Source organism: Scyliorhinus torazame, chromosome 9 (assembly GCF_047496885.1).
Source record: "Scyliorhinus torazame isolate Kashiwa2021f chromosome 9, sScyTor2.1, whole genome shotgun sequence".
In the NCBI taxonomy this organism is placed as follows: domain Eukaryota; kingdom Metazoa; phylum Chordata; class Chondrichthyes; order Carcharhiniformes; family Scyliorhinidae; genus Scyliorhinus; species Scyliorhinus torazame.
In genome coordinates, this window is record NC_092715.1 from 269,327,742 (window position 1) to 269,351,746 (window position 24,005).

At 46.2% G+C, this 24,005-nt stretch overlaps 1 protein-coding gene across 2 annotated transcripts in view; it reads left to right on the forward strand.

The window, feature by feature from the left end:
• Positions 1–24,005, forward strand: part of tek (TEK tyrosine kinase, endothelial) — a 148,976-nt gene that overhangs the window by 118,102 nt on the left and 6,869 nt on the right. The window contains exons 14-21 of one of the 2 annotated variants that reach the window (XM_072517482.1): positions 777–940; positions 1,956–2,169; positions 7,605–7,715; positions 10,758–10,948; positions 13,031–13,144; positions 17,723–17,793; positions 19,138–19,178; positions 20,057–20,153. In XM_072517482.1, the coding sequence (XP_072373583.1) occupies positions 777–940; positions 1,956–2,169; positions 7,605–7,715; positions 10,758–10,948; positions 13,031–13,144; positions 17,723–17,793; positions 19,138–19,178; positions 20,057–20,153 (1,003 nt within the window). The remainder of the gene's footprint in view (positions 1–776; positions 941–1,955; positions 2,170–7,604; positions 7,716–10,757; positions 10,949–13,030; positions 13,145–17,722; positions 17,794–19,137; positions 19,179–20,056; positions 20,154–24,005) is intronic. The other variant, XM_072517483.1, reaches the window with a different exon arrangement.

The window sequence follows — 24,005 nt, forward strand, 5'->3', positions numbered from 1 at the left end:
GGTGTTATGTCGGAAGTCCTGGAAGGTAACTCCGAGTCCAGAATTAGCAATATTTGGGGTGTCGGAGGATCAGGGAGCAAAAGCGGGGGGTGGGGATGGGGGGACTCGGAGCCCCCGAAGTCAGGAGTGTGGGTCAGCGATATGGTAGAGTTTCTCAGTCTGGAGAAAATCAAGTTTGCTCTGAGAGGATCAATCCAGGGATTCGCCCGGAGTTGGCAGCCGTTCATCGATTTGTTTAACAAAAACTGAACGTCAGCTGTAAGGGGGGAGGGAAAAAGGCAGGGGGGGGGGGGGGGGGGAGGAGGAAAATAGGAGGCATGGTAATGTTAAATAAGGACAGGGAATTTAGTATAGGGGTAATTGGGGATAGGGCGGGGGAAGTGGGGGACTTGGTTTATTGTTTGCTGTTATTTTAGGGGGTATTCTGTGCGTCGACCCGCGCGGTTGTTTTAGAAATGTCAATTGTTCAATTGTGAAAATTACAAATGCTTCAATAAAATAGTTTCTAAAAAACAAGAAAAGGCAAAGAACAAGACAAGGAGCAGATTGAATAATAACTTTCAAAAGGGAATTGGATAAAGAATTGAAAAGAAGAATTTTGCAGCTCTATTTAGAAAGAGCAGAGTGAGTGGCACTGATTAGAGAGCTCTGTTAAAGATCCAGAACCAGCAAAATTGGCTGGATGATCGCCTGCTGTGCTGTAAGAATATCTAATTATCGCCTTAAAGTGCAACGTCCCTGAGATCTATCTAAGCATTGATGCCGTCTTTTTCCAGCAGAATACTACAGGCGACAGCAAGCGGGGCGGCTGCTGCTCTATGCCATCCTGGGATCAGCAGGGATGACCTGTATGACAATCCTATTGGCCTTTTACATTGTCCTTCACTTCAAGAGGAACAACTTCCAACGGAGGATGGTACAAGCGTTCCAAAACAGCTCGGTACGATCACAAGACCAAACATTGCTGGGTTGACATCACTGTTGCTCCTACAGTGAGATATAGTCGAGATCCTTCCAATAATAAAGTTATACAAAATTATCTCTTGGGACTCAACTTAAAATATAAATTAATGTTCACTAGGTGTGTCCGGCCATGGCCACTGAAGTGAAATGTTTTTGTCATCCAATCATTCACTCTAGGAGCATGAGAAGGCCATTCAGCCCTTCAAGCCTGTTCTGCTACTCAATTAGATCATGGCTGAGCTGTATCTTAACCCTGTCGACCGACCTTGGTTACAAGACCCTTGATCCACTTACTCAACGAAAATGTATTCCTCTCACTGTTGACATTTTCAATTGGTTCCCAGCCTCAACAGAGTTTTGGAGAACGGGGTTCCTGATTTCCACTGCTCTTTGTGTGAAGAAGCGCTTCCTGAAATCACCCCACCATGCCACGCAAAATCAGGGAGCATCAGTTGGCAGGGGTAGATGGAGACGTCCACTCTGCCATACCAGAATTGCCATTGGCCACTTTTCTCTCCTTCCCCAAAAGGATTCCCTTAAACGCCTTTGCTCTCCACACCGCCATCCAGGGGCTCCTTGCCCAATGTGGTGACAGAGTCCAAGACACGGCAGGAAAGATCCTCATTTTTACTAATTGAGGGTGAGGCCTATGTAGCATCCTTCAAGTTAGGCCTGGTGCCTGGCTGTTGAAGGCCTCAATCTCAGTGGAGCCCATCAGAGAAGACGTGAGTTTCCATCACCCCTTTTGGTGCTGTACTCTATCCCCAGTGCAACATCGTTGGGCCTTGCCTTTTGGTGCTCCTTCCTGGCAATGGTGACCCATCAGTGAAGACAAGATAAACCCTAATACAGGCAAATGGGCCAGTTTAAGTGGCAGCTGGATCGCAGCCTCAAAAAGAAAATTCCCATGGCGACTCTGAATAATTTGAATAATTTTAAATTATCTTTCTTGTAGAATGACACGTAACCTGCTTTTATTTTTTGCTTTGAAGCGGGAGGAACCTATTATTCAGTTTAATTCAGGGACCCTCACTTTGACCAAAAAACCGAAGCCGCAGTTGCGAATGCCAATTGTTTATCCTGTGCTCCAGTGGGATGATATCAAATTTGAAGACATTATTGGTGAAGGGAATTTTGGACAAGTCTTGAAGGCTCGAATTAAGAAGGATGGACACAAGATGAACGCTGCCATTAAAAGAATGAAAGGTAAGACTCCTTCGTTATATAGGAACATTGAAACAGGAGGGCCATTCAGCCCATCGAGCCTGTTCCACCATTCATTTAGATCATGGTTGTTCTAAATTATAATCCCATCTACCCACCTTGCCTCAGTAACCTTAACGCCCTTACCTAATAAAACCCTAACAACCTCAGTGTTGAAGTTTCCAATTGATCGCCAGCTTATCAGCCTTTTAGAGGTGTGAGTTCCAGATTTCTGCTCCCCCAGATTTGAAGAAGTGTTTCCTGACATCACCCCGAATGACTGGCTTGGATTTTAAGGTTTTCCCCCGCCTTATCCTGGTCTCCCCACCAGAGAAAATAGGTTTCGTCTAAATCTTTATTTCATATCTGTTGACGATAGACATCACCGACACCATACCTTACCAGACTGCTTATGAATACAGTTTTAACACGCGAACCTCACCCCTTCCCTTGCTATACATGTTGATTTTTATATCTTTCCTATAAGAAAATGTTTAGTTTGAAGTGACTGCTTACATTGAGCAGGAGGTGAGTCCATTCATCCCTGGTGGAAGTGGTCAGTTGCCAGAACCATTTCCTCGATATTTTATGCATCATTGAGATTTGGTTAAAGCCACTAGTCATTTGGTTGAGGGAGCACCACAATTATCTAGCTCTCCAAGGAGGAGGAGACAAAGCAGGTCAGATAGGGTAATGGGCCTGAAAAGGCATTGCAGAGGCGAGGTAGGGGAGAGGGTGGATTTAAAACTTCTGGCCCAGGATTTGTGATCAGCAGTGAAGGGATGGCCTTTGCTGTTCATTGCCCTGGCTTAGTGTTGCCTTTTGGGCACCAATTTGCAGTCAGCATGCAGCAGTAAGTGTCCAGTGCCCTCTGCAAGGTACCTGTGGCGCGTATGAGCAGGGCATGTTAAGTCTCCTTAACCATTCAGATTGAAAAATCTTCACTGAGGCACCTAGAAGTATCAGAATAATTAATTCAGCGTTAAAGCATGACCAGGAATCAAAATAGAGACAAAGAAAGGTTGGATGAAGAGAAACCGTTACAGGAGAAAGATATATCAAATACTTAGGGTGGGATTTTCCAGCCGTTCACTCTGGCGGGATCTTCCAGCCCCCCCGACGGCGCACCCCCACCACAGGTTCAGCGGGGAGCCCCGCTGGCAATGGCGGAACCAGAAGATCTCGCCACCAGCCAATGGCAAGCTGTCTTCCGCATGGCCGGTCGCGTGGAAAATCCCACCCTTAATCTCAAACAACAATTAAAACCTGAAGGACGAGATTCCAAACTCATGAAAGTAAATTTGCGGGGGCAGAGAGGTTGTGTGGAAGAAATTAAAACATTTTCACTCTGAACAAAGTCCACTTATGTTTGAATGTATCAGCCTAACATTTTGTGGTATGTCTGTGGGTAGCTGGATGGGGAAGTATTACATCTTCACACGATGAGATGAGGAGAGCAGCTTTTTCAGGAACAGGGAAATTCAAACAGCAACTTCAGGTTTGCATATTTAAGTGTACAGGTGCAGTCCCCTGGGGCTGGATTCTCCAGAGATGGGGCGCCGCCCGATCGTTCCCCTGGCCGTCCATGAGGCCACGCCCCGGTGATCGATCCCCCCCCCCCCCCCCCCCCCGCTCCCCACCAGGGCGGCCGTGAACTGAGTCCGCAGCCACCACCCGAGGTTCACGACGGCCGAAATGTGGTTAGCAGCACGCTGTCGGGAATTCGGCCCGTTTTGCGTGGAGAATCGTGGGGGGGGGGGGCCTCTGTCAATGGCCCCCTACCCACGCCACGTAGATCGCGCGCGAGAGACTTCCAAGCGATTCTTAGAATCGTTTCCACAGCGCCGGTCCTGATTTCCGTGTAAGCGGCCATTCTGAGCCCTCCTGCCGGACGTGATTTCAGCGTGGAGGCTCGGAGAATCCAATCCCTCATGTCAGATTCATCCCATTATAATTGCAAGTGCTGGTATCCTCAATGTTATTCTAGAATAACAAAATCCAGGGACATTGCTTTGTACAAGTTCTTCGCCATTAACTGTCAGCATAATTAATTTCACCTTTATTACAGTTTTCTCTCTCCAGCTTAATTTGATTTTAAGTCAAACTCTGACTTTATGGCCAAAGAATAAACTAGACGATCTGCCGCCTAGCTCACTTCTTTGTTTATACCTCAATGCAAACCCTCAATCAGGTTGCCAACTCTGGCTCAATGTATTCCTGGATGTTTTACCACATGACCTCTTGCCTCTGAAATGAAAATCACTGATTGTCACAAGTAGGCTTCAAATGAAGTTACTGTGAAAAGCCCCTAGTCGCCACATTCCGGCGCCTGTTCGGGGAGGCTGGTACGGGAATCGAGCCGTGCTGCTGGCCTGCCTTGGTCTGTTTTAAAAGCCAGCGATTTAGCCCTGTGCTAAACAGCCTCCTCTGATGGCCCCTCCTCCACACTGCCCCCTATTGCTCACCTGACCATGTCCATCCTCACTGAACACCCCCACTCCACGGCTAATCGAAAAGAGAATAGAGGGCGCGATTCTAAGTGTCATTTGTGGTGGGTTTTTCAGGGAGTTTCCCGTCGGCTCTGGCGGCGAGTTCCGCACTGCTATTTAATGACATTTAGTCACCTTTTTGGGCCCTGGAGAGTTTCTCACCAGTTTAGCCCATACTAATCGGCCGCCATTTTGAAAGGGTGCTCCGATCTCTAAGTGAGTTGTGGGTCCACCCCCACCAATGGGCAATGTCACCCCCCACACGCATTGGCATTACCCCCCCCCCCCAACTAAGGTCACCCTGTTATGAGGTCCATGCCCCCGCCCTGTTTAGGACCACCCATGCCCCCTTACAGGCTCCCCCCTACCAGAGCCCCCACCCGTCACCCCTCCAACATCCCAGAGGCCCCCACTTATCTGCCCTGCACCAACCCACACCATTCATACCCCCCTCTACCCTCCTTTCATGGCATGGCTCCCCTCAGGCCCTGACTATTGGCAGTACTAGTTAGGCCCCATTTAGAATACTGTGAGCAATTTTGGGCCCCACACCTCAGGAAGGACAGACTGGCACTGGAGAGGGTCCAGCGGAGATTCACACGGATGATCCCAGGAATGGTAGGCCTAACATACGATGAACGTCTGAGGATCCTGGGATTATATTCATTGGAGTTTAGGAGGTTGAGGGGAGATCTAATAGAAACTTACAAGATAATGAATGGCTTAGATAGGGTGGATGTAGGGAAGTTGTTTCCATTAGCAGGGGAGACTAGGACCCTGGGACACAGCCTTAGAATAAAAGGGAGTCACTTTAGAACAGAGATGAGGAGAAATTTCTTCAGCCAGAGAGTGGTGGGTCTGTGGAATTCATTGCCACAGAGGGCGGTGGAGGCCAGGACGTTGAGTGTCTTTAAGACAGAAGTTGATAAATACTTGAGTTCTCGAGGAATTAAGGGCTATGGAGAGAGAGCGGGTAAATGGAGTTGAAATCAGCCATGATTGAATGGTGGAGTGGACTCGATGGGCTGAATGGCCGTACTTCCGCTCCTATGTCTTATGGTCTTATGGTCTAATAGTACCACCTTAGCACCTGGGTACTCTTGCACTGGCATGCAGTGCTCCTGCCAGCCTCACAGTGCCAAGGTGTCCACCTTCCAGGAGGGAGGGCCAGGGGGGCCACCCTGCACTGTCCCTGGCCACCCCTGTACCTCCAATGGTCTGGGTGATGCCTCAGGTGCCGTTCCGTCAGGTCCACATTTGTGTGGAGTAGTACTGAAGGGCGTCTGACTGTTCGTCCCTGAGGAGTAGATCCTGGGAGGAAGGCAGATACTGGGTAAGCTCCCTCAGTAGGTTTAAAGCCTATTCACGCATGTGCCATTTGTTCACGCCCATTTTGGAGGGGACTCTGATTCCGATGCTGTTGTGTTATGCTTCTTCATGTAGCATAAGTTGCTTCCTTGATGTATGCTCTGACAAAGGAAGGTTCAGACTTGGAGATAGGTTTAACACATTTATTGAACAGTTCACAATTCTCCTACTTGAGTTCGACTCTCCTGCTAATCTTGCTATAGTAACTCAGTCTAACTAACCGGTCTGCTCTAAGCCATGTGGTGGGTGTGATGCTTTGGATCTGCCCCTGTCCTTCTCTCTGAGTGTCGCCTGTGGAAAGAGAGAGAGCATGAGTGCCCTGTCCTTTTATATAGGTTGCCTCCTTGTGGTAGTGTCACCTCTGGGTGTCGTGACCGCCCATTGGTCGTGTCCTATTCTATGTGTTCATTCGCTGTATGTCTGCATGTCATGATGTCTCTGGTGCTCCCTCTAGTGTTTACTTAGTGTATTTACATTAACCCCTTGTGTATTTACAGTGATGCATATCACCACAGATGCTTTGCAAGATCTGGGGCAGACAGGTTGCCGGGAAGCCTGTGGGAGGTCTCTCCTGGGATCTACTCTCTCCGCTCTCGCTCAAGCGCAATGTGGCCAGTAGATAGCGCCCAGAATCTTTATTATCTAATTGGTTGATTCCTGATGACCAGTCAAGTGGGATTTTCTTTCCCGTACCTAATATTTTTGTAATTAATAGTTTTGAAATAATTTTCCTTTAAAATCCCCATGATTCTTTTCCTGGGTTTTTGCTCCTGGCAATATCTGAGAGATTAATCAGCACTTGCTGGAAACCCAAGGATTATCCTGGAGAGATGCAAGCCTGCTCTCAACTCCTGTCTCTCTGAAAGAAATCAGTCTCTGTCAAAGTAATCCACTCTCTGAGCAGACTGCATTCCCAAGATGAAGGAGTGCTGGAGCTAACCTTGAAGCTAACTCATTTCATTTCCCAACGTCGAGGTGAATTAAAACTTTACGCAAACGGATGTGAATTTTGTCCAAGGTTTATCCCAAAATTTGGTTGCAGCCTAAAAACAAAAAACATCTTGCATTCAAATGCCTATGTGACCACACCACACCCCCTGCTCCCCAAATCTCTGTGACCTTTACAAGGCTCCCCGACCCTCTGAGAACGCTGCCCTACTCCAATTCTGGCCTCTTGCACATCTCCAGTTTCCTTTGCGTCAGCTTTGACAACCGTGCCTTCAGCTGCCTGGGCCATTCCTCTGGATTTCCCTTCCTGAACCTCGCCATCTCTCTACCTCTCCTCCTTTAACACTCTCCCAGTTATTTGATCAGACTTTTGGCCAGCCTGTCCTAATAGTCACTGTATGTGGCTCAGTGCCCATTGTATTTGATAATCGCTCCTGTAAAGCATCTGAGGGCATTTTGGTACATTAAAGGCACCTTGTAAATTTGTTGTTGATTGTGCGCGAGTGAGAAAATGGTATCAAAAATTTAGCTATTTGTTCATTCTTAGCACTTACAATTGAAAGTTAAAATCCTCTTGTACTATTGGAACTAATTTTGCTGCAGCCTTAACTGTGATTCTTACTTCTCCTGTAGAATATGCCTCCAAAGATGATCACAGGGACTTTGCTGGTGAACTGGAAGTTCTGTGCAGACTTGGACATCATCCAAATATCATTAACCTTCTGGGAGCCTGTGAGCACAGGGGTACTGATCCTTCATAATATTCTGTCTCATTCTGTGATATAAATTGTTAATGGGATGGAAATACTCCAAATTCTGAAAGGCAATATAGCTTCAATCTGTATACCACTTGTTTTTGTATCATTTCTATGGAGGAATATCTATGTGATGGAACATTTCTTATCACTGGTACGGTTAGTATAGGTTTTCACATCTCCAAGTGTCAGTCTGTTGTGTGGAATGATTATCAAACTCTCAGATACAGTACCCATGATTTCTGACTTTCAAAATGGTCAGAAGAGTACAGGGGAAAATATTCCAACATTTATTTTGGTGGATGCTGCTCCTGATGGAATGACAGATTGGTGAATAGTCACAATGCACTATCATAAATCTGTTCAAACTGACCCACAGGGCCGAGAAACAATACAGGTACTAGTTAAGGTACTAGGGGCTGGTTTAGCACAGTGGGCTAAACAGCTGGCTTGTAAAGCAGAACAGGGCCAGCAGCGTGGGTTCAATTCCCGTACCAGCCTCCCCGAACAGGCGCCGGAACGTGGCGACCAGGGACTTTTCACAGTAACTTCATTTGAGGCCTACTTGTGACAATAAGCGATTTTCATTTTCATTTTCACATCAGATAGACCTGCTGCTAGTGTTTTATGTACAATTCCAATAACCAGTGCTCTCAACACTACGAGCACGTCTTGTATTTTGCTCATCTCTTGATCCATATATAGTTAAGGAACAGATATTCATACTGAGACATTTATACGTTATTGCACTAATAACAGGTTTCAAAGACATTTATTGGTTTTCATTATTAAACCTACATTGATAACTCATAGAAATCATAGAATTTACAGTCCAGAAGGAGGCCATTCGGCCCATCGAGTCAGCACCGGACCTTGGAAAGAGCACCCGACTTAAGCCCACACCTCCACCTCATCACCGTAACCCAGTAACCCCACCCCACCTTTTTGGTCACTAAGGGCAATTTACCCTGGCCAATCCACCTAACCTGCACATCTTTGGACTGTGGGAGGAAACCGGAGCATCCGGAAGAAACCCACGCAGACACGGGGAGAACGTGCAGACTCCGCACAGACAGTGACCCAAGCCGGAATCGAACCTGGGACCCTGGAGCTATGAAGCAACAGTGCTAACCACTGTGCTACCGAGCCGCCCTATTATTATTAGTAATAATCAAACCTTTACTGTAATAACTATTATTAATAACACATATGATGATGGCTATCATTAATTATTATTATTATTATTTTGACCAAGTTCATGTGCATGGTACTATTCTCGTTATCTCTCATGTCACAGGTTTCAAGTTTGAGGGGATCTGTTGGAAGAGGCTTGTTGAATACCAACACCCCTTTTTCCATTTGTCCTTCACTCGGATGACGCGAGAATCCACATGTTTCTAAGTATTACCTCATCCAATTAGCTGGACTTCAGTTTCGATAAGAAAATCTCTCCATAACTTAACTCACTCCCTAATTTTCCAGATCCATGACAGGGGCCACATCAGCAGAGATATTGTTGGACCTCTTGATCAGCAATATCTGTTTCTGAGTGTTCTGTGCGTCTGTGATAACTTGTTATCAGTTGAAGTCGCTCTGACTAGAACTCTGTTTCACTCAAACTGTCATTCGCACAGGAACATTAAAAATAGAAGTTAAAAGTTTAGAATTAACTGTTTATACGAAAAACCTGCTTTTTATGGTTTTCCACCAATGTTGAAAACTATTAACGGGCTTTGTATTTCTGTTTCAGAATGAATACCTGTTCATTAATAGCTTTATGTACAGAATTCTAGAGAGTTATATTTTTTTCTTAAGGGTCTGTCAAGTATAAAAATCTTTAAAACTTTATCACGGCTGATATCCTGAGCGCACCAATGGGCCGTTCCTCTTCTTTCCTTGCTGATTTGTTCAGCTCAAGTGAAGAACTATTCTACAAAGAATCTGTGAGATTACAGAACTCTGCACATAAATAAAAGGAAAACTCGGCCTGGAAGAAAATATCACAGACCAGCAAGGGAGTTCTTGGACAAGTATCGTGTAGATTTGTTTGCCGTTTATATACATTGCTTTTCCATTCGAGAAGTGGTTTCAAAATATCTGCGCAGGAACAAGGGGCGGGATTCTCTGTCCCGCCTGGCCCGTTTTCCGGCGATGCGCACCCCCCACCGGCAGTGGGATTCCCGTTCCCAAAGCCAGTCAAGGGTTTCCCATTGTGGCCATCCCCATGTCGTTGGGAATCCAACAGGCGAATTGGAGGATCCCGCCGTCGGAGAATCCCGCCAATGACCTCGAGGATCTGAAACCCAACAGAAGGCTGATGCAAGATTTAATCGATGTGTCCAAAATCATGAAGGGTTTTGCTGGAACAAATAAGGAGAAATTGTTTCTTGTGGCACGAATGTCAGTTACCAGAGGACACAGATTGAAGATGGTCAGCAAAAGGACGAAAGAGAGATGATTGCTTATTTTAACGCAGTGAGTTCTGCTTGAAAGGGAGATGGAAGAATCTTCAAAACTAACTTTCAAAAGGAAATTGGAGAAATAAGCATAAAGGAAACGTTTGTATGGGCTGTGGGGGAAGAGCAGTGAATGGGGCTAATTGGGTAGAACTTTCAAAGAGCTAGCACAGGCACGATGGGCCACATTGCCTCCTCCTGTGCTGCAAGACTGTCTGAATTTATAAACGCCTGCATGAGGGATGATCTAACTGTTTCCAATCCTGATTTCAATCACTCCGACATTGCAATTCCCTCCTTAAACCTCTTCATCTCGCTCTTCCCTTTTAACACGCTCCTTTAAGCTTTGACCAAAGTTCTGATCAGCTGATATCACTTGTGTGTCTCACAGTCAGATTTTGTTTGGATACACTCCTGTGAAGCATTTTACTGCATTAAAGGTGTTACATATTTAGCGAGTTATTGGTGTAAGTATATTTTATCCTTTCCCTAGATAGCTGTGCTATTGGGTGCCGTCTTGTTTCTGTGCACAATCTCCACTCTGAATGTTCTGTCCGCTTTCTGTGCTTTTGCAGGATATTTGTATGTGGCGATTGAATTTGCACCACATGGAAATTTGTTGGAATTTTTGCGGAACAGCAGAGTGCTGGACACTGACCCTGCCTACGCCATTGCCCATGGCACCGCCTCCACCCTCTCCTCACAGCAGTTGCTGCAGTACGCAGCTGATGTGACAAAGGGCATGGATTATCTCAGCCAAAAACAGGTTTGCTTCACTTTTGTAATGTCATCATCTTCTAGTGTCTTTTGGACGCAGTTTGGATTTCTGTCTCGTTTGCCTCATTATTTTGTTCATTTTATTTTCAATCGCGGTTCCGTGTGGGGTGTGTGTGTGTGAGGGGTGTGTGTGTGTGGGTGGGTGTGTGTGTTTGGGGGAGGGGTAGCTGAGCCATTGCAGGGGGTTAACACACACATCAGCAGCAGCACGGGAGCACAGTGGTTAGCACTGTGGCTTCACAGCGCCAGGGTCCCAGGTTCGATTCCCCGCTGGGTCACTGCCTGTGCGGAGTCTGCACGTTCTCCCCGTGTCTGGTGGGTTTCCTCCGGGTGCTCCGGTTTCCTCCCACAGTCCAAAGACGTGCAGGTTAGGTGAATTGGCCATGTTAAGTTGCCCTTAATGACCAAAAAGGTTAGGAGGGGGTTATTGGGTTACAGGGATAGGGTGGATATGAGGGCTTAAGTGGGTCGGTGCAGACTCGATGGGCCGAATGGCCTTCTTCTACACTGTATGTTCTATGTTCTATCATTCTCCTTCATGACCAAAGTATGAATCCAGTCCAGGCCAATTGGATTAGTGGCCCATCCTATTAGCTACAAGAATCCGATCAAGAAGTGAGGCTCTACATGAATTCAAGGAGGATCCAAGGAACAACATTTATATTATTATGGGCCAGGGTTTAGAGAACCCCAAAGTGTATCATGGAGTTCACCTGACCCACAACTTTTACTAGATTGTGGTATGGGGAACACACGGCCCACTCTACAGGTGTGGTACAGCAGAAATGGAAAAGTATTTTTTAAAGCAAAACAATGTTTATTCTATGAACTCAAGTTAACCTTTTTAAAACATAGTGAACATCTTAGCAACCATCAATTCAAATACAACCCCCAAAGAATACAACACTAAGTAATCCTTTAAGCTTTCCTTTTGACATCCATACGACTTAAAACACCTTTTACCAGAAGCACATCAGGTTAAAGTCACTACTGTTACTAGTTTTAAATCACCAGAATCGATTTACAGTCTTTAGGTTACAGAGAGAGACTCTAATACACCTTCTGGCTGTGACTGCAGCTATCCAGCTCTGAAAATGAAACTACAACACACCCTGCAGCAAACAGCCTAAAACGAAAGTAAAAAGCTGACAGCCAGCCCAGCTCCACCCACACTCTGACATCACTGCAATAATATGAGCAGCCAAACATTTCTTAAAGCGACATTCTCATGACACCTCTATCAACTTCAAGATGGTTTAATTTTTCACCTTTTCATTATCCTTTAAGAAATGCTTGGGAGAGAGATCGAAGGTGCAGTTACCGTTTTTTTCAATACACTGTTATGGGCCAGGGCTTAGAAAGTCCAAAGTGTATTCTGAAGCTCATCTGACCTATAACTGTTATGTTGAATTTGGCTAGGATGAACACAAGAGCCTTCACTTCAGGTGTGATTCATCAGACTTCTTTGGTGCTTTTATCAAAACAAAGTTTATTATAAGAATGTAGTTAACGTATATAAAACAGTTAGGAAGAAGTTGTTCTCATTTACAAACTTGAAAAAAAAAAACCACAACTACAGTAATATATGTATATAACTCTTAATGAATCCCCCTTAGTAACTGTTCCAATTCAATACAAAATCCAATAAACCAAAACCCCTTTCACGGGCGTGTCCCAACACTCTGCAATCTCACATGAATGGGACTGGTCCTTTCCCTAAGTTTCTGATCCAGTTCCAACCAGCAGATTCAAAACGCCTTCCGAAAAGCAACTTTATCTTTAAAGTTACCAAGGCAGTTTGCCACACCCAATGTGCTTTCAGCTCACTGGAACAGCTTTAATGAAAACAGGGAAACACTGCTTTTTCCTTCTGCTGTACAAAGCAACAAATCAAAACCAAAGCACTAAACCCACTCTCACCTGACAGCCACAGCCCAGCTCCACCCACAAATGACATCACTGAAGCCATGCTACAAGCCATGTGATAAGTCAAAACCTTTCTTAAAGGGGCACTCACATGACAACGCCCATTTGATACCCATCTATTGACAGCATTCTCTCATTTGTTTAGTTTATTCACAGAGACTTGGCGGCTAGAAATGTTCTTGTGGGGGACAGTTATGTGGCAAAGATTGCAGATTTTGGATTGTCGAGAGGGAAAGAAGTTTATGTGAAAAAGACAATGGTGAGTGTAAAACAGATACCTGTTTTTTTTAAAAATCACGTCTGTAGAACTCAAAAGACAGTGAGATTGTTGGTGTCTGCTGTCTCGGACCACAGCTCTGGAATTCCCTCCCCGAACCTCTCCACATCTCTTATCATCTGAGAGGGCAGTAAAGAGTCAACAGCATTGTTTTGGGCCTGGGGTCATTTAGAGGCCAGCCTGGGTAAAGACAGCAAATTTCCTTCCCCAAAGTGCATTCGTGACCCAGATGGCACTTTAGGCAATTGGTGATAGTTCGGATTTATTCCAGGGTATTTATTCCAGATTTTATTAATTGAATTTAAATTCCACCAGAGGCCTTGGTGGAATTTGAACTCATTGGGTGTCCCAGAGGATTAGCCTGGGCCTCTGGGTCACTAGCTTGGTGCACCTTTAGAGCTCTTTTATAATGTATTTATTCACAGGATGTGGGAGTCACTGGCAAGGCTGGCATTTATTGCCCATCCCTAGTTGCCCTTGAGAATGAGCTGCCTTCTTGAACACTGCAGAACTTATTGGAAGATGTTTTGATGCAGATTGGTGTCTTTCTCGTCATTTGCTGTACGTCTGGAGTCACATGTAGACCAGACCAGGTAAGGTCGGCAGATTTCCATCCCTAAAGGACATCAGTGAACCAGATGTTTATTTGCAGCAATCCAGTGCTTTATGGTCATCATTACTGATGCCAGTGTTTTTATTCCAGATTTACTTAATTAACTGAATTCACAAACTCTGGTAGTGGGATTTGAATTTATGGTCTTGGATTATTAGTTGGGGGCAATGGTGTCATAATTATTTAGTAATAGACATTAGACTAGTAATCCGGAGGCCCAGACTAATGCCCTGGGGCACACAGGGGTTCAAATCCCACCAAGGCAGCTGGGGGAATTTAAATTCAATTTTAAATCTGCAATAAATATCCTGGGTATTTATATAATCAAGCAGAGTCAGCATGGTTTTAATAAAGGGGCAATCATGCCTGACAAATTTTGTTTGAATTCTTTGAGGTGGTAATGAGCAGGGTAGATGAAGGTGAACCAGTAGATGTAATATACTTGGATTCCCAAAAAGCATTCAATAAGGTACCGCACAAAAGGCTACTTAATAATATAAGAGCCTATTGTGTTGGGGTAGTACATTAGCATAGATAGAGGACTGGCTAACTGATAGAAGACAGAGAGTTGGGATAAGAGGAGCATTTTCAGGATGGCAACCTGTAACTAGTGGAGGGCCACAGGGATCAGTGTTGGGGCCACAATTATTTTACAATACATATAAATGACTTGGACGAGGAAAGTGAATGTTCTATTGGCAAGTTTGCAGATGACACAAAAATGGGTGGGAAGGCAAATGGTGAGGGTGACACAACGAGTCTACAGCGGGATAGAGACAGGTTAGCTGAGTGGGTAGAAACTTGGCAGGTGGAACATAATGTTGGAAAATTTGAAGCTATGCACTTTGGTAGAAAGAATAAAGGAGCTGATTATCAGCTGAGGCTGGTTTAGCACAGTGGGCTAAATAGCTGGCTTGTAATACAGAACAATGCCAGCAGCGCGGGTTCAATTCCCGTACCAGCCTCCCCGAACAGGCGCCGGAATGTGGCAACTAGGGGCTTTTCACAGTAACTTCATTGAAGTCTACTTGTGACAATAAGCGATTATTATCATTATTATTATCATCTAACTGTAGAAAGACTGCAGAATACTGCAGCTCGGAGGGATTTGGGGGTCCTGGGCATAAATCACAAATAACTGGCAATGAGTTCAGCAGGTCATTGGGAAGGCAAGTGGAATATACTCCATTCAAAGGGAATGGAATATAAAAATAGGGAATTCCTGCTAAAACTATACAAGGCACTCATTAGACCACATCTGGAATACTGCGAACAGTTTTGGTCCCCTTATCTAAGGAAAGATACATTGGAGGCAGTCCAGAGAAGGTTGATGGGGTTGATCCGGGGAGGAGAGGTTGAGTCGGCTGGGCCTGCATTCATTGGAGTTTAGAAGAATGAGAGGTGACCTTATTGAGGCAGATAGGATTCTCAGGGGGTTTGACAGGGTAGATGGTGAGAGGTTGTTTCCCCTTGTGGGAGAGTCCAGGACCAGAGGGCAGAATCTCAGAGTAAGGGGTCAGCCATTTCAGACAGAGACGAGAAAGAATTTCTTCTCTCAGAGGGGGGTGAATCTGTGGAATTCTTTACCGCAGAGAGCTGTAGAGGCTGGGTTGTTAAGTATGCTCAATGCTGAGATAGACGGATTGTTAATCAGTGAGGGAATCGAGGGTTATGGGGATAAAGTGGGAAAATGGAGTTGAGGATTATATCAGATCAGCCATGATCTCATTGCATAGCGGAGCAGACTCGATGGGCCGAGTGGCCTACTCCTGTTCCTACGTTTTATGATCTAATGGAATAAATCTGAACTATCATTAATTGTCATAAAAACCCATCTGGGTCATTAATGGGAAGGAAATCTGCCGTCCTTACCCGGTCTGGCCTACATGTGACTCCAGACCCACAGCAATGGGGTTGACTCCCACCTTCCCCTCTGAAATGTTTAGTTCAAGGGCAATTAAGGATGGGCAACAAATGCAGCACCACATCCAATGATAGAATAAATGGGGAAAAATTCCCGACCGCTGGGTCACGACTGTAAGATAACGACTGTGCTACCCGGCTCTCTGACCAAGTTCCTGATCACATATTCTGGCATTGCCTCATGTGATTCAGTGTCGTTATTTTGTCCAATAACACGGGCTGGTTTACGATGTTAGACAGGCTATGGAATGTCAAGTTGCGTGTTTCTTTTCCCCGGGAATTCTTCAGCTTATTTTTATCGTTTGCTCTTTACCCAACCTTGTTTCTTCTCGGACCAATGACCATTCTCTAATAGGGTGGTCATTCAGATGAGAATAAATCTGGAGTCACTCACCATCCATTGTTCCCCATTAGTGGTAAATCCAATTCCTATTGGATTGCTCCCCCAGTATCATGAGAGCGTAATAAAGATTCTCGTGTTGCATTCTCAATTACCGTCTGCCTTGATGTCGCTGTCAAGCTTACTCTGGAGAAATTAAACAGCAGTTTTTTTTAATTCTCAGAATGTATGCATTGTTTGCTAGATCAGCATTTATTGTCCATCCCTCACTTAGCACAGTGGGTAGCATTGTTGCTTCACAGCTCCAGGGTCCCAGGTTCGATTCCCGGCTTGGGTCACGGTCTGTGTGGAGTCTGCACCTTCTCCCCGTGTCTGCGTGGGTTTCCTCCGGGCGCTCCGGTTTCCTCCCACAAGTCCCGGAAGACGTGCTGTTAGGTAATTTGGACAGTCTGAATTCTCCCTCTGTGTCCCCGAACTGGCGCCGGAATGTGGCGACTAGGGGCTTTTCACAGTAACCTCACTGCAGTGTTAATGTAAGCCTACTTGTGACAATAAAGATTATTTCATTAACTGACCTCAACCCTAACCCAAGCTGCCTTTTTGAACCGCTGCAGTCCGTGTGCTATAGGTACACTCACAGTGAAGTTCCAAGATTTTTTCCTTTTTATTAATTCAAGGGATACGCACTTCGCTGGCAAGGGCAGCACTTATTGGCCATCCCTGATTGTGACCCAATGACAGTGAAGGAACGGCTGTCTCGTTCCAAGTCAGTGTGGTTTGAGATTTGGACTGGAACGTGCAGCTGGTTGCATTTGCATGTCTCTGCTGCCCTCGTCTTTCTAAATGGTTACAGTTGAGTTTGAAGGGATTGGTGAATGTGTCATGGTGAGCTCATCCCAATGACAGTCAGCCTGCCGACGGAGATTTTTGGAAGTTCTGCTCCCTCTCTCTCACAATCAGGAGTATCAAACTCCGAGCCTGTTCAAACTACTGCTGATCTTTGGGATATCGGAAGCACACGGTGAATTTCACACAGTGCCGACCGTACCCAGCTCTCCGAGCAGGATCCCGCACCAGGAGAGATGTCATAGATTACATAGAACATACAATGCACAAGGAGGCCATTCGGCCCATCGAGTCTGCACCGACCCACTTAACCCTCACTTCCACCCTATCCCCGTAACCCAATAACCCCTCCTAACCTTTTTGGTCACTAAGGGCAATTTATCATGGTCAATCCACCTCACCTGCACGTCTTTGGATGTGGGAGGAAACCGGAGCACCCGGAGGAAACCCACGCACACACGGGGAGAACGTGCAGACTCCGCACAGACAGTGACCCAGCGGGGAATCGAACCTGGGACCCTGGTGCTGTGAAGCCACAGTGCTAGCCACTGTGCTTTTGTGCTGTCCTCATGGACTGACACCTTACTCTGTAGATCATGTGTGTACGAATTATTCTGAGCAACCCAGAGCACCGAGGCGGTTATGTCAGCAGCAGGAAGTTCATTGAAAAACTGCAATCGTTTGGAAGGAAAATCATAAGCGGCACACTGATATTGCAATAAGCAGATGGTGCAAGGCCTTGACAAATGTTGTTTTTACTTTACATTGATTTACAATAGAACATTGAGGCCTATACCATTGCAGTCGTCTAATTGTATCCACTGTTGTCTTTCCACAGGGAAGGCTACCAGTCCGTTGGATGGCCATTGAATCTTTAAATTACAGTGTTTATACCACAAACAGTGACGTGTAAGTTCCTTTTATTTTCACAATGAACCAAAGATTGAATTGAATTGAGCCATACGCTCTGGAGGTAGGCAGACGTAGAGGTGATGCCATTGAAACCAATAAAACCCATTGAGGATTTGGCAGGGTTGGTGCTGGAAGGTTTTCCCCTGGCTGGTGGAGTCTAGAACACGGGGTCACGGTGTCAGAAGAAGGGGCAGACTATTTAGGGCCGAGATGAAGAGAAATGTCTTCACTCAGAGAGTTGTGAATCTTTGGAGCTTTCCTACTCAGAGAGCTGTGAATGCTGGGTCATTGAGCATGCTCAGGACAGAGATCGATAGATGTTTGGACTCAAAGGGAGTTAAGGGATTTGGGGATGGTGCGGAAAAGTAGCAATAAGGTAGAATATCAGCCATGGTTATATTGAATGGAGGAGCAGGATGGAGGGGCTGTGTAGTCATCAGCTGCCCCTGTTTCTTGTGTTTCTTTCTTTCTTTAATCCCACAATCCCAAATCTGGCATTAAATTGGCAATCGCACTGGGAAGGACAAATGCAGAAGGGTCACCAATGAGGAATTGAAAAAACTGTTACATTGCTGCAGTAAAGTGGGGCTCAACTGAGGTTGGGGTTGAATTAGATTGTTGAGGCAGAGTTGCGAAGGATTGTATTGCACAGCTGGCTGCACGTTACTCACTGTGGGAGTGTGTATAATACTGATACTGGGAGTTTCCCACCATTGTATCCTTCATCCTGTTAACATTGAAAAAATAGGAATGCATGAAAGGATGAACTGAACACTATCCAGACTTTTAACTACCAGGCCCCTCTCTTTCTTTCAACAAATTCAAAACTGGCATTGAAAGAGTCTTGGGAATAGATTCCCTGTTGGGTTATGTGATTCAGGATAAGCAAAGTGACCAGGAAGGCATCTGAGAACTGGTGTCGGCTTTGAAAGCAGCATGGCATTTTCCAGCTCTTTGTATGAATCACACCAGTGATGAAGCCAATGTCCCCCTCCACTGCCTGGGCAAGAATCTAGCAGATCACCCTGTACAGGACACCTCGGATTCTTATTCAATTAGCTCTATAAAGGACAGGCAATCTTTGTACTAGAATATTGCTCAGAAAATGATATGAAATCCACCTCAATGTGTTGACATTTATTTGTCTGGAATTTGCAAGAGGATTATTCACCAGCGGAGCTGATTATTTCTTTAGATGTTTGTAACAAATTGAAGTTATTGATTAGTTAGACAGCCCCAGTTTATATCGTTGCGTAAATTTTTTAAACAATGAATTATTTATATGACTGCAAGATGAGCCTGTTACAAAAATATCTCTCACTCACTGAATGTTTTCTGTAGATGGTCATATGGAGTTCTCTTGTGGGAGATTGTTAGCCTCGGTAAGTAACACCATGTAAACCATTCTTTGATCTCTGTAATAAAGAACAAAGGACAATACAGCACAGGAACAGGCCCTTCGGCCCTCCAAGCCTACACCGGTCAAGATACCGCCCTTGGCTAAAACCCTCAGCACTTCCTAGTGCCGTATCCCTCTATAACCATCCTATCCATGTATTTGTCAAGATGCCTTTTGAACACTGTTAATGTTCCTGCTTCCACAACGCGTACCAGGAACTCACCACCCTCTGTGTACAAAACCTGCCTCGCACATCTCCTCTAAACGTTGCCCCATGGACCTTAAACCTATGCCCCCTGGGAAGCAGTGCCTGCCCATCCACTCTGTCTATGCCCCTCATAATCTTGTCGACCTCTATCAGGTCACCCCTCAACCTCCGCGCCGTTCTAATGAGAAAAGTCCGAGTCTATTCAGCCTCTCTGCATAGCTAATAACCCCACCCCCCAGACCAGCCAACATCCTGGTAAACCAATCTGCACCCTCTCCAAAGCTTCCACAGCCTTCTGGTAGTGTGGCGACCAGAATTGTGCGCAATATTCCAAGTGCGGCCTTACCAAGGTTCTATACAACTGCAGCATGACTTGCCAGCTTTTACACTGGAATATCCAGGAGGCCCAGTCTGTAACATTCGGGAGGCCCATTGGGTCCCCAGTCGCTGACCATTAATCTTGGTGGAGTACATGACGGGCGAGAGTATGATGGACTGATGTATAATGGGCGGCTAATTCAGTATTGCTGATGTTACAGTAAATAACTGAAAGGAAGTTTTAAAATAATATGTTAACATATTACATGGTTAGTTTGCGATATGGTTGCATTGAGGAGGTAAATAACCCCCTTGTGTTGTGACTCTGTGACTAGGTGGCACCCCCTACTGTGGAGTGACCTGTGCTGAACTTTATGAGAAGCTGCCCCTTGGGTACAGGATGGAAAAACCACTCAACTGCGTTGATGAAGTGTAAGTTTCTCAAAACCTTTTCGACTGGTTCACCTGCAGCCCGTTCTGCTCTCCGCTATTGCTGAAACTGTGTTTTAGAGAAGGCAACTCATAAAGCGCCACATCACTGGAAATATTCTGAGGAAAAGTGATCAATGTCAGAATGTGGACTGGTTAATCTTTGGTTTGTTTTTGGTTTGAGTGCCGAGTGTAGTTCTCCAACGAAGAGGTGAATTTCCGCAGGTTCATCCCAATCACATGTTTTAACTTTAATGGAAGATCAGTGGAAGTCCCCGTGAAGCAGCCATTCCATTGTTTCTCTGGGAGGTTCTCCTGAAAAAGACTCCAGGTGACCACATTCTGTGTTCTCAACAAACTCCGACGACAGGGGCATTCTTGTCACATCCCCCACTCCCCCACTTTCTGCCAGTTTGATTTCCTGTTCCAATTCTCTAATTTTCTCCTTCCCGACCAGGTTGCTGTTCCCCTCGCCAGCGCCCTCTGAAGATAAGTCTGGCAAAACTCCTCCGGCTGCTCCGCTTTCCTCCCACAATCCAAAGATGTGTAGGCTGGGCAGATTGGCCATTTTAAATTGTCCCTTAGTGTCCAAAGGTTAGGTGGGGTTACGGGGTTATGGTGTTGGGGTGAGGGCGTAGACCGAGGTAGGGTGCTCTATTGGAGGGTCGGTACAAATGCAATGGGCTGAATGGCCTCCTTCTGCACTGTAGGGATTCTATGAGAACTCCCTCAGACATCCGGGATTCTAACCATGAGAATGAGCAAGATTAGCAGTCCCAGACTTGTGGTGATATTTTTCAATCTGTACGAAGTGGCCATTGTGATTTATCAGCTTTCTACACCCCTTTTCATCTTGTCTCATGTGCACAATAATCAGGAATTGGCCTGATTACATAGAATGACATAGAAACAGGCCATTTCAGCTCAACCAACCTAATCCCAGACCCCACCTCTTTATCCACCATATCAGCATAGCCTTCCATTTCATTCTCCTTCATGTGTTTATTCAGCTTCCCCATTAATGCTTTTCAACTCTACCACCCGCTGTGGTGGCGAGTTCCACATTCCCACCACTCACTGAGCAAAGAAGCTTCCTCTGGCTTCCCCAACTTTGAGCCCCCATATCCGAAATGCTTGGGCCGAGTGTGTATCAGATTTCGGAATACAATGTGCATGTGCGGCCTGTGTTGGGAACTGCTCATGGGCGGTTTCATTGGGAAGTGCACATGTGCAGCGCGGATTGGGAAAGGCACATGTGTGGTGCGCATTGGGAACTGCGCATGTGTGGCACGCGTTGGGAACTGCGTTGCTAGGTGCGCATTGGGAACTGTGCATGTGTGGCACGCGTTGGGAACTGCGTTGCTAGGTGTGCATTGGGAACTGTGCATGTGTGGCACGCGTTGGGACCTGTGCATCGCCCGGGGACTCATGACATCATGGCGGTGCTCGAAAAAAAATGCAGATTTCCAAATTTTTCGGTTTTCTGGATTTTGGGTAAGGAATGCTCAACCTGTATTGGGTTTATTAGTGACTCTTACATTGGTTAATTGTTTTTTTTTAAAAATATATTTTATTGAAAATTTTTTCTAAACAACATTTTTCCCTCTTACAAAGCAAACAAAACAATAACAAAGCAGAAATTTTTAACAATACACAGGTAACAAAACCCCATTATCCATTGACCTAAACTAAACTAACCCCCCCCCCCCCCCTCCCCCACCCCCCCCTCACCCCTGGGCTGCTGCTGCTGCTGGTCATCTATCTCCCCTCTAACGTTCCCCTAGGTAGTCGAGAAATGGCTGCCACCGCCTGGTGAACCCTTGAGCCGATCCTCTCAGGGCAAACTTTATCTGCTCCAGTTTAATAAACCCCGCCATATCATTTACCCAGGCCTCCAGTCCGGGGGGTTTCGCCTCCTTCCACATGAGTAGGATCCTGCGCCGGGCTACTAGGGACGCAAAGGCCACGACATCGGCCTCTTTCGCCTCCTGCACTCCCGGCTCTTCCACAACTCCAAATAGAGCTAACCCCCAGCTTGGTTTGACCCAGGCATTCACCACCTGCAAAATCACTCCCGTCACTCCGTTCCAATACCCTTCCAGTGCCGGGCATGCCCAAAACATATGTGCGTGGTTTGCCGGGCTCCCGCCACACCTCCCACATTTGTCCTCCACTCCAAAGAACCTGCTCAATCTTGCCCCCGTTATGTGTGCTCTATGTAGCACCTTAAATTGAATCAGGCTAAGCCTGGCGCATGAGGAAGAGGAATTTACCCTGCTTAGGGCATCAGCCCACATACCCTCCTCTATCTCCTCCCCTAATTCTTCTTCCCACTTTCCCTTTAGTTCACCCACCGACTCCTCCCCCTCTTCCCTCATCTCTTTGTAAATCTCTGACACCTTGCCCTCTCCGACCCACACCCCTGAGAGCACCCTGTCCTGTATCCCCTGTGTCGGGAGCAACGGAAATTCCCTCACCTGTTGTCTAGTAAACGCCCTCACCTGCATATATCTCAAAAAATTTCCCCGGGGCAACTTATACTTTTCCTCCAGTGCTCCCAAACTCGCAAAAGTCCCATCTATAAATAAATCTCCCACCTTCCTAATTCCCGACTGGTACCAGCTCTGAAATCCTCCATCCATTCTTCCTGGGGCGAACCTATGATTGTTCCTGATAGGGGACCCCACCAGGGCTGCCCGCACCCCTCTCTGTCGCCTCCACTGTCCCCATATGTTCAGTGTTGCCGCCACCACCGGGTTCGTGGTATAATTTTTAGGTGAGAACGGTAGCGGCGCCGTCACCAGCGCCTCTAAACTCGTCCCTTTACAGGACTTTCTCTCCAGTCTTTTCCATGCCGCTCCCTCACCCTCCATCATCCATCTACGTATCATTGCCACATTGGCGGCCCAATAGTAATCACCCAAGTTCGGTAGTGCCAGTCCTCCTCTATCCCTACTACGCTGAAGGAACCCCCTCCTTACTCTCGGAACTTTCCCTGCCCACACGAAGCTCGTGATGCTCCTGTCTATTTTATTAAAAAAGGTCCTGGTGATTAATATAGGGAGACATTGAAATACAAATAAGAACCTCGGGAGGACCATCATCTTAATTGCCTGCACCCTGCCCGCCAGCGACAGAGGCTGCATGACCCACCTCTTGAAGTCCTCCTCCATTTGTTCTACCAGCCGTGTCAGATTAAGTCTGTGCAAGGTTCCCCAGCTCCTAGCGATCTGAATCCCCAGATATCGGAAGTTTCTTTCCACTTTCCTTAGCGGTAAGCCTTCTATCTCTCTACTCTGGTCCCCTGGATGTATCACAAATAATTCACTCTTCCCCATGTTTAGCCTATACCCCGAGAATTCCCCGAACCTCCTCAAAATTCTCATAACCTCTATCATCCCCCCCGCTGGGTCCGACACGTATAACAATAGGTCATCTGCGTATAACGAGACTCGGTGTTCTTCTCCCCCTCTAATCACCCCTCTCCATTTCCTGGAGTCTCTCAACGCCATGGCCAGAGGTTCAATTGCCAACGCAAACAACAATGGAGACAGCGGGCATCCCTGCCTTGTTCCCCTATATAATCGGAAATACTCCGATCTATGTCGACCTGTAGCTACGCTTGCCGTTGGTGCCCCATAAAGAATTCTAACCCAGCTAATAAACCCGTTCCCAAACCCAAACCTCCTTAACACTTCCCATAAATACTCCCACTCCACCCTATCAAATGCCTTCTCTGCGTCCATTGCCGCCACTATCTCTGCCTCCCCCTCCACTGGGGGCATCATTATCACCCCTAATAGTCGTCGCACATTAACATTCAGTTGTCTCCCTTTTACGAACCCTGTCTGGTCT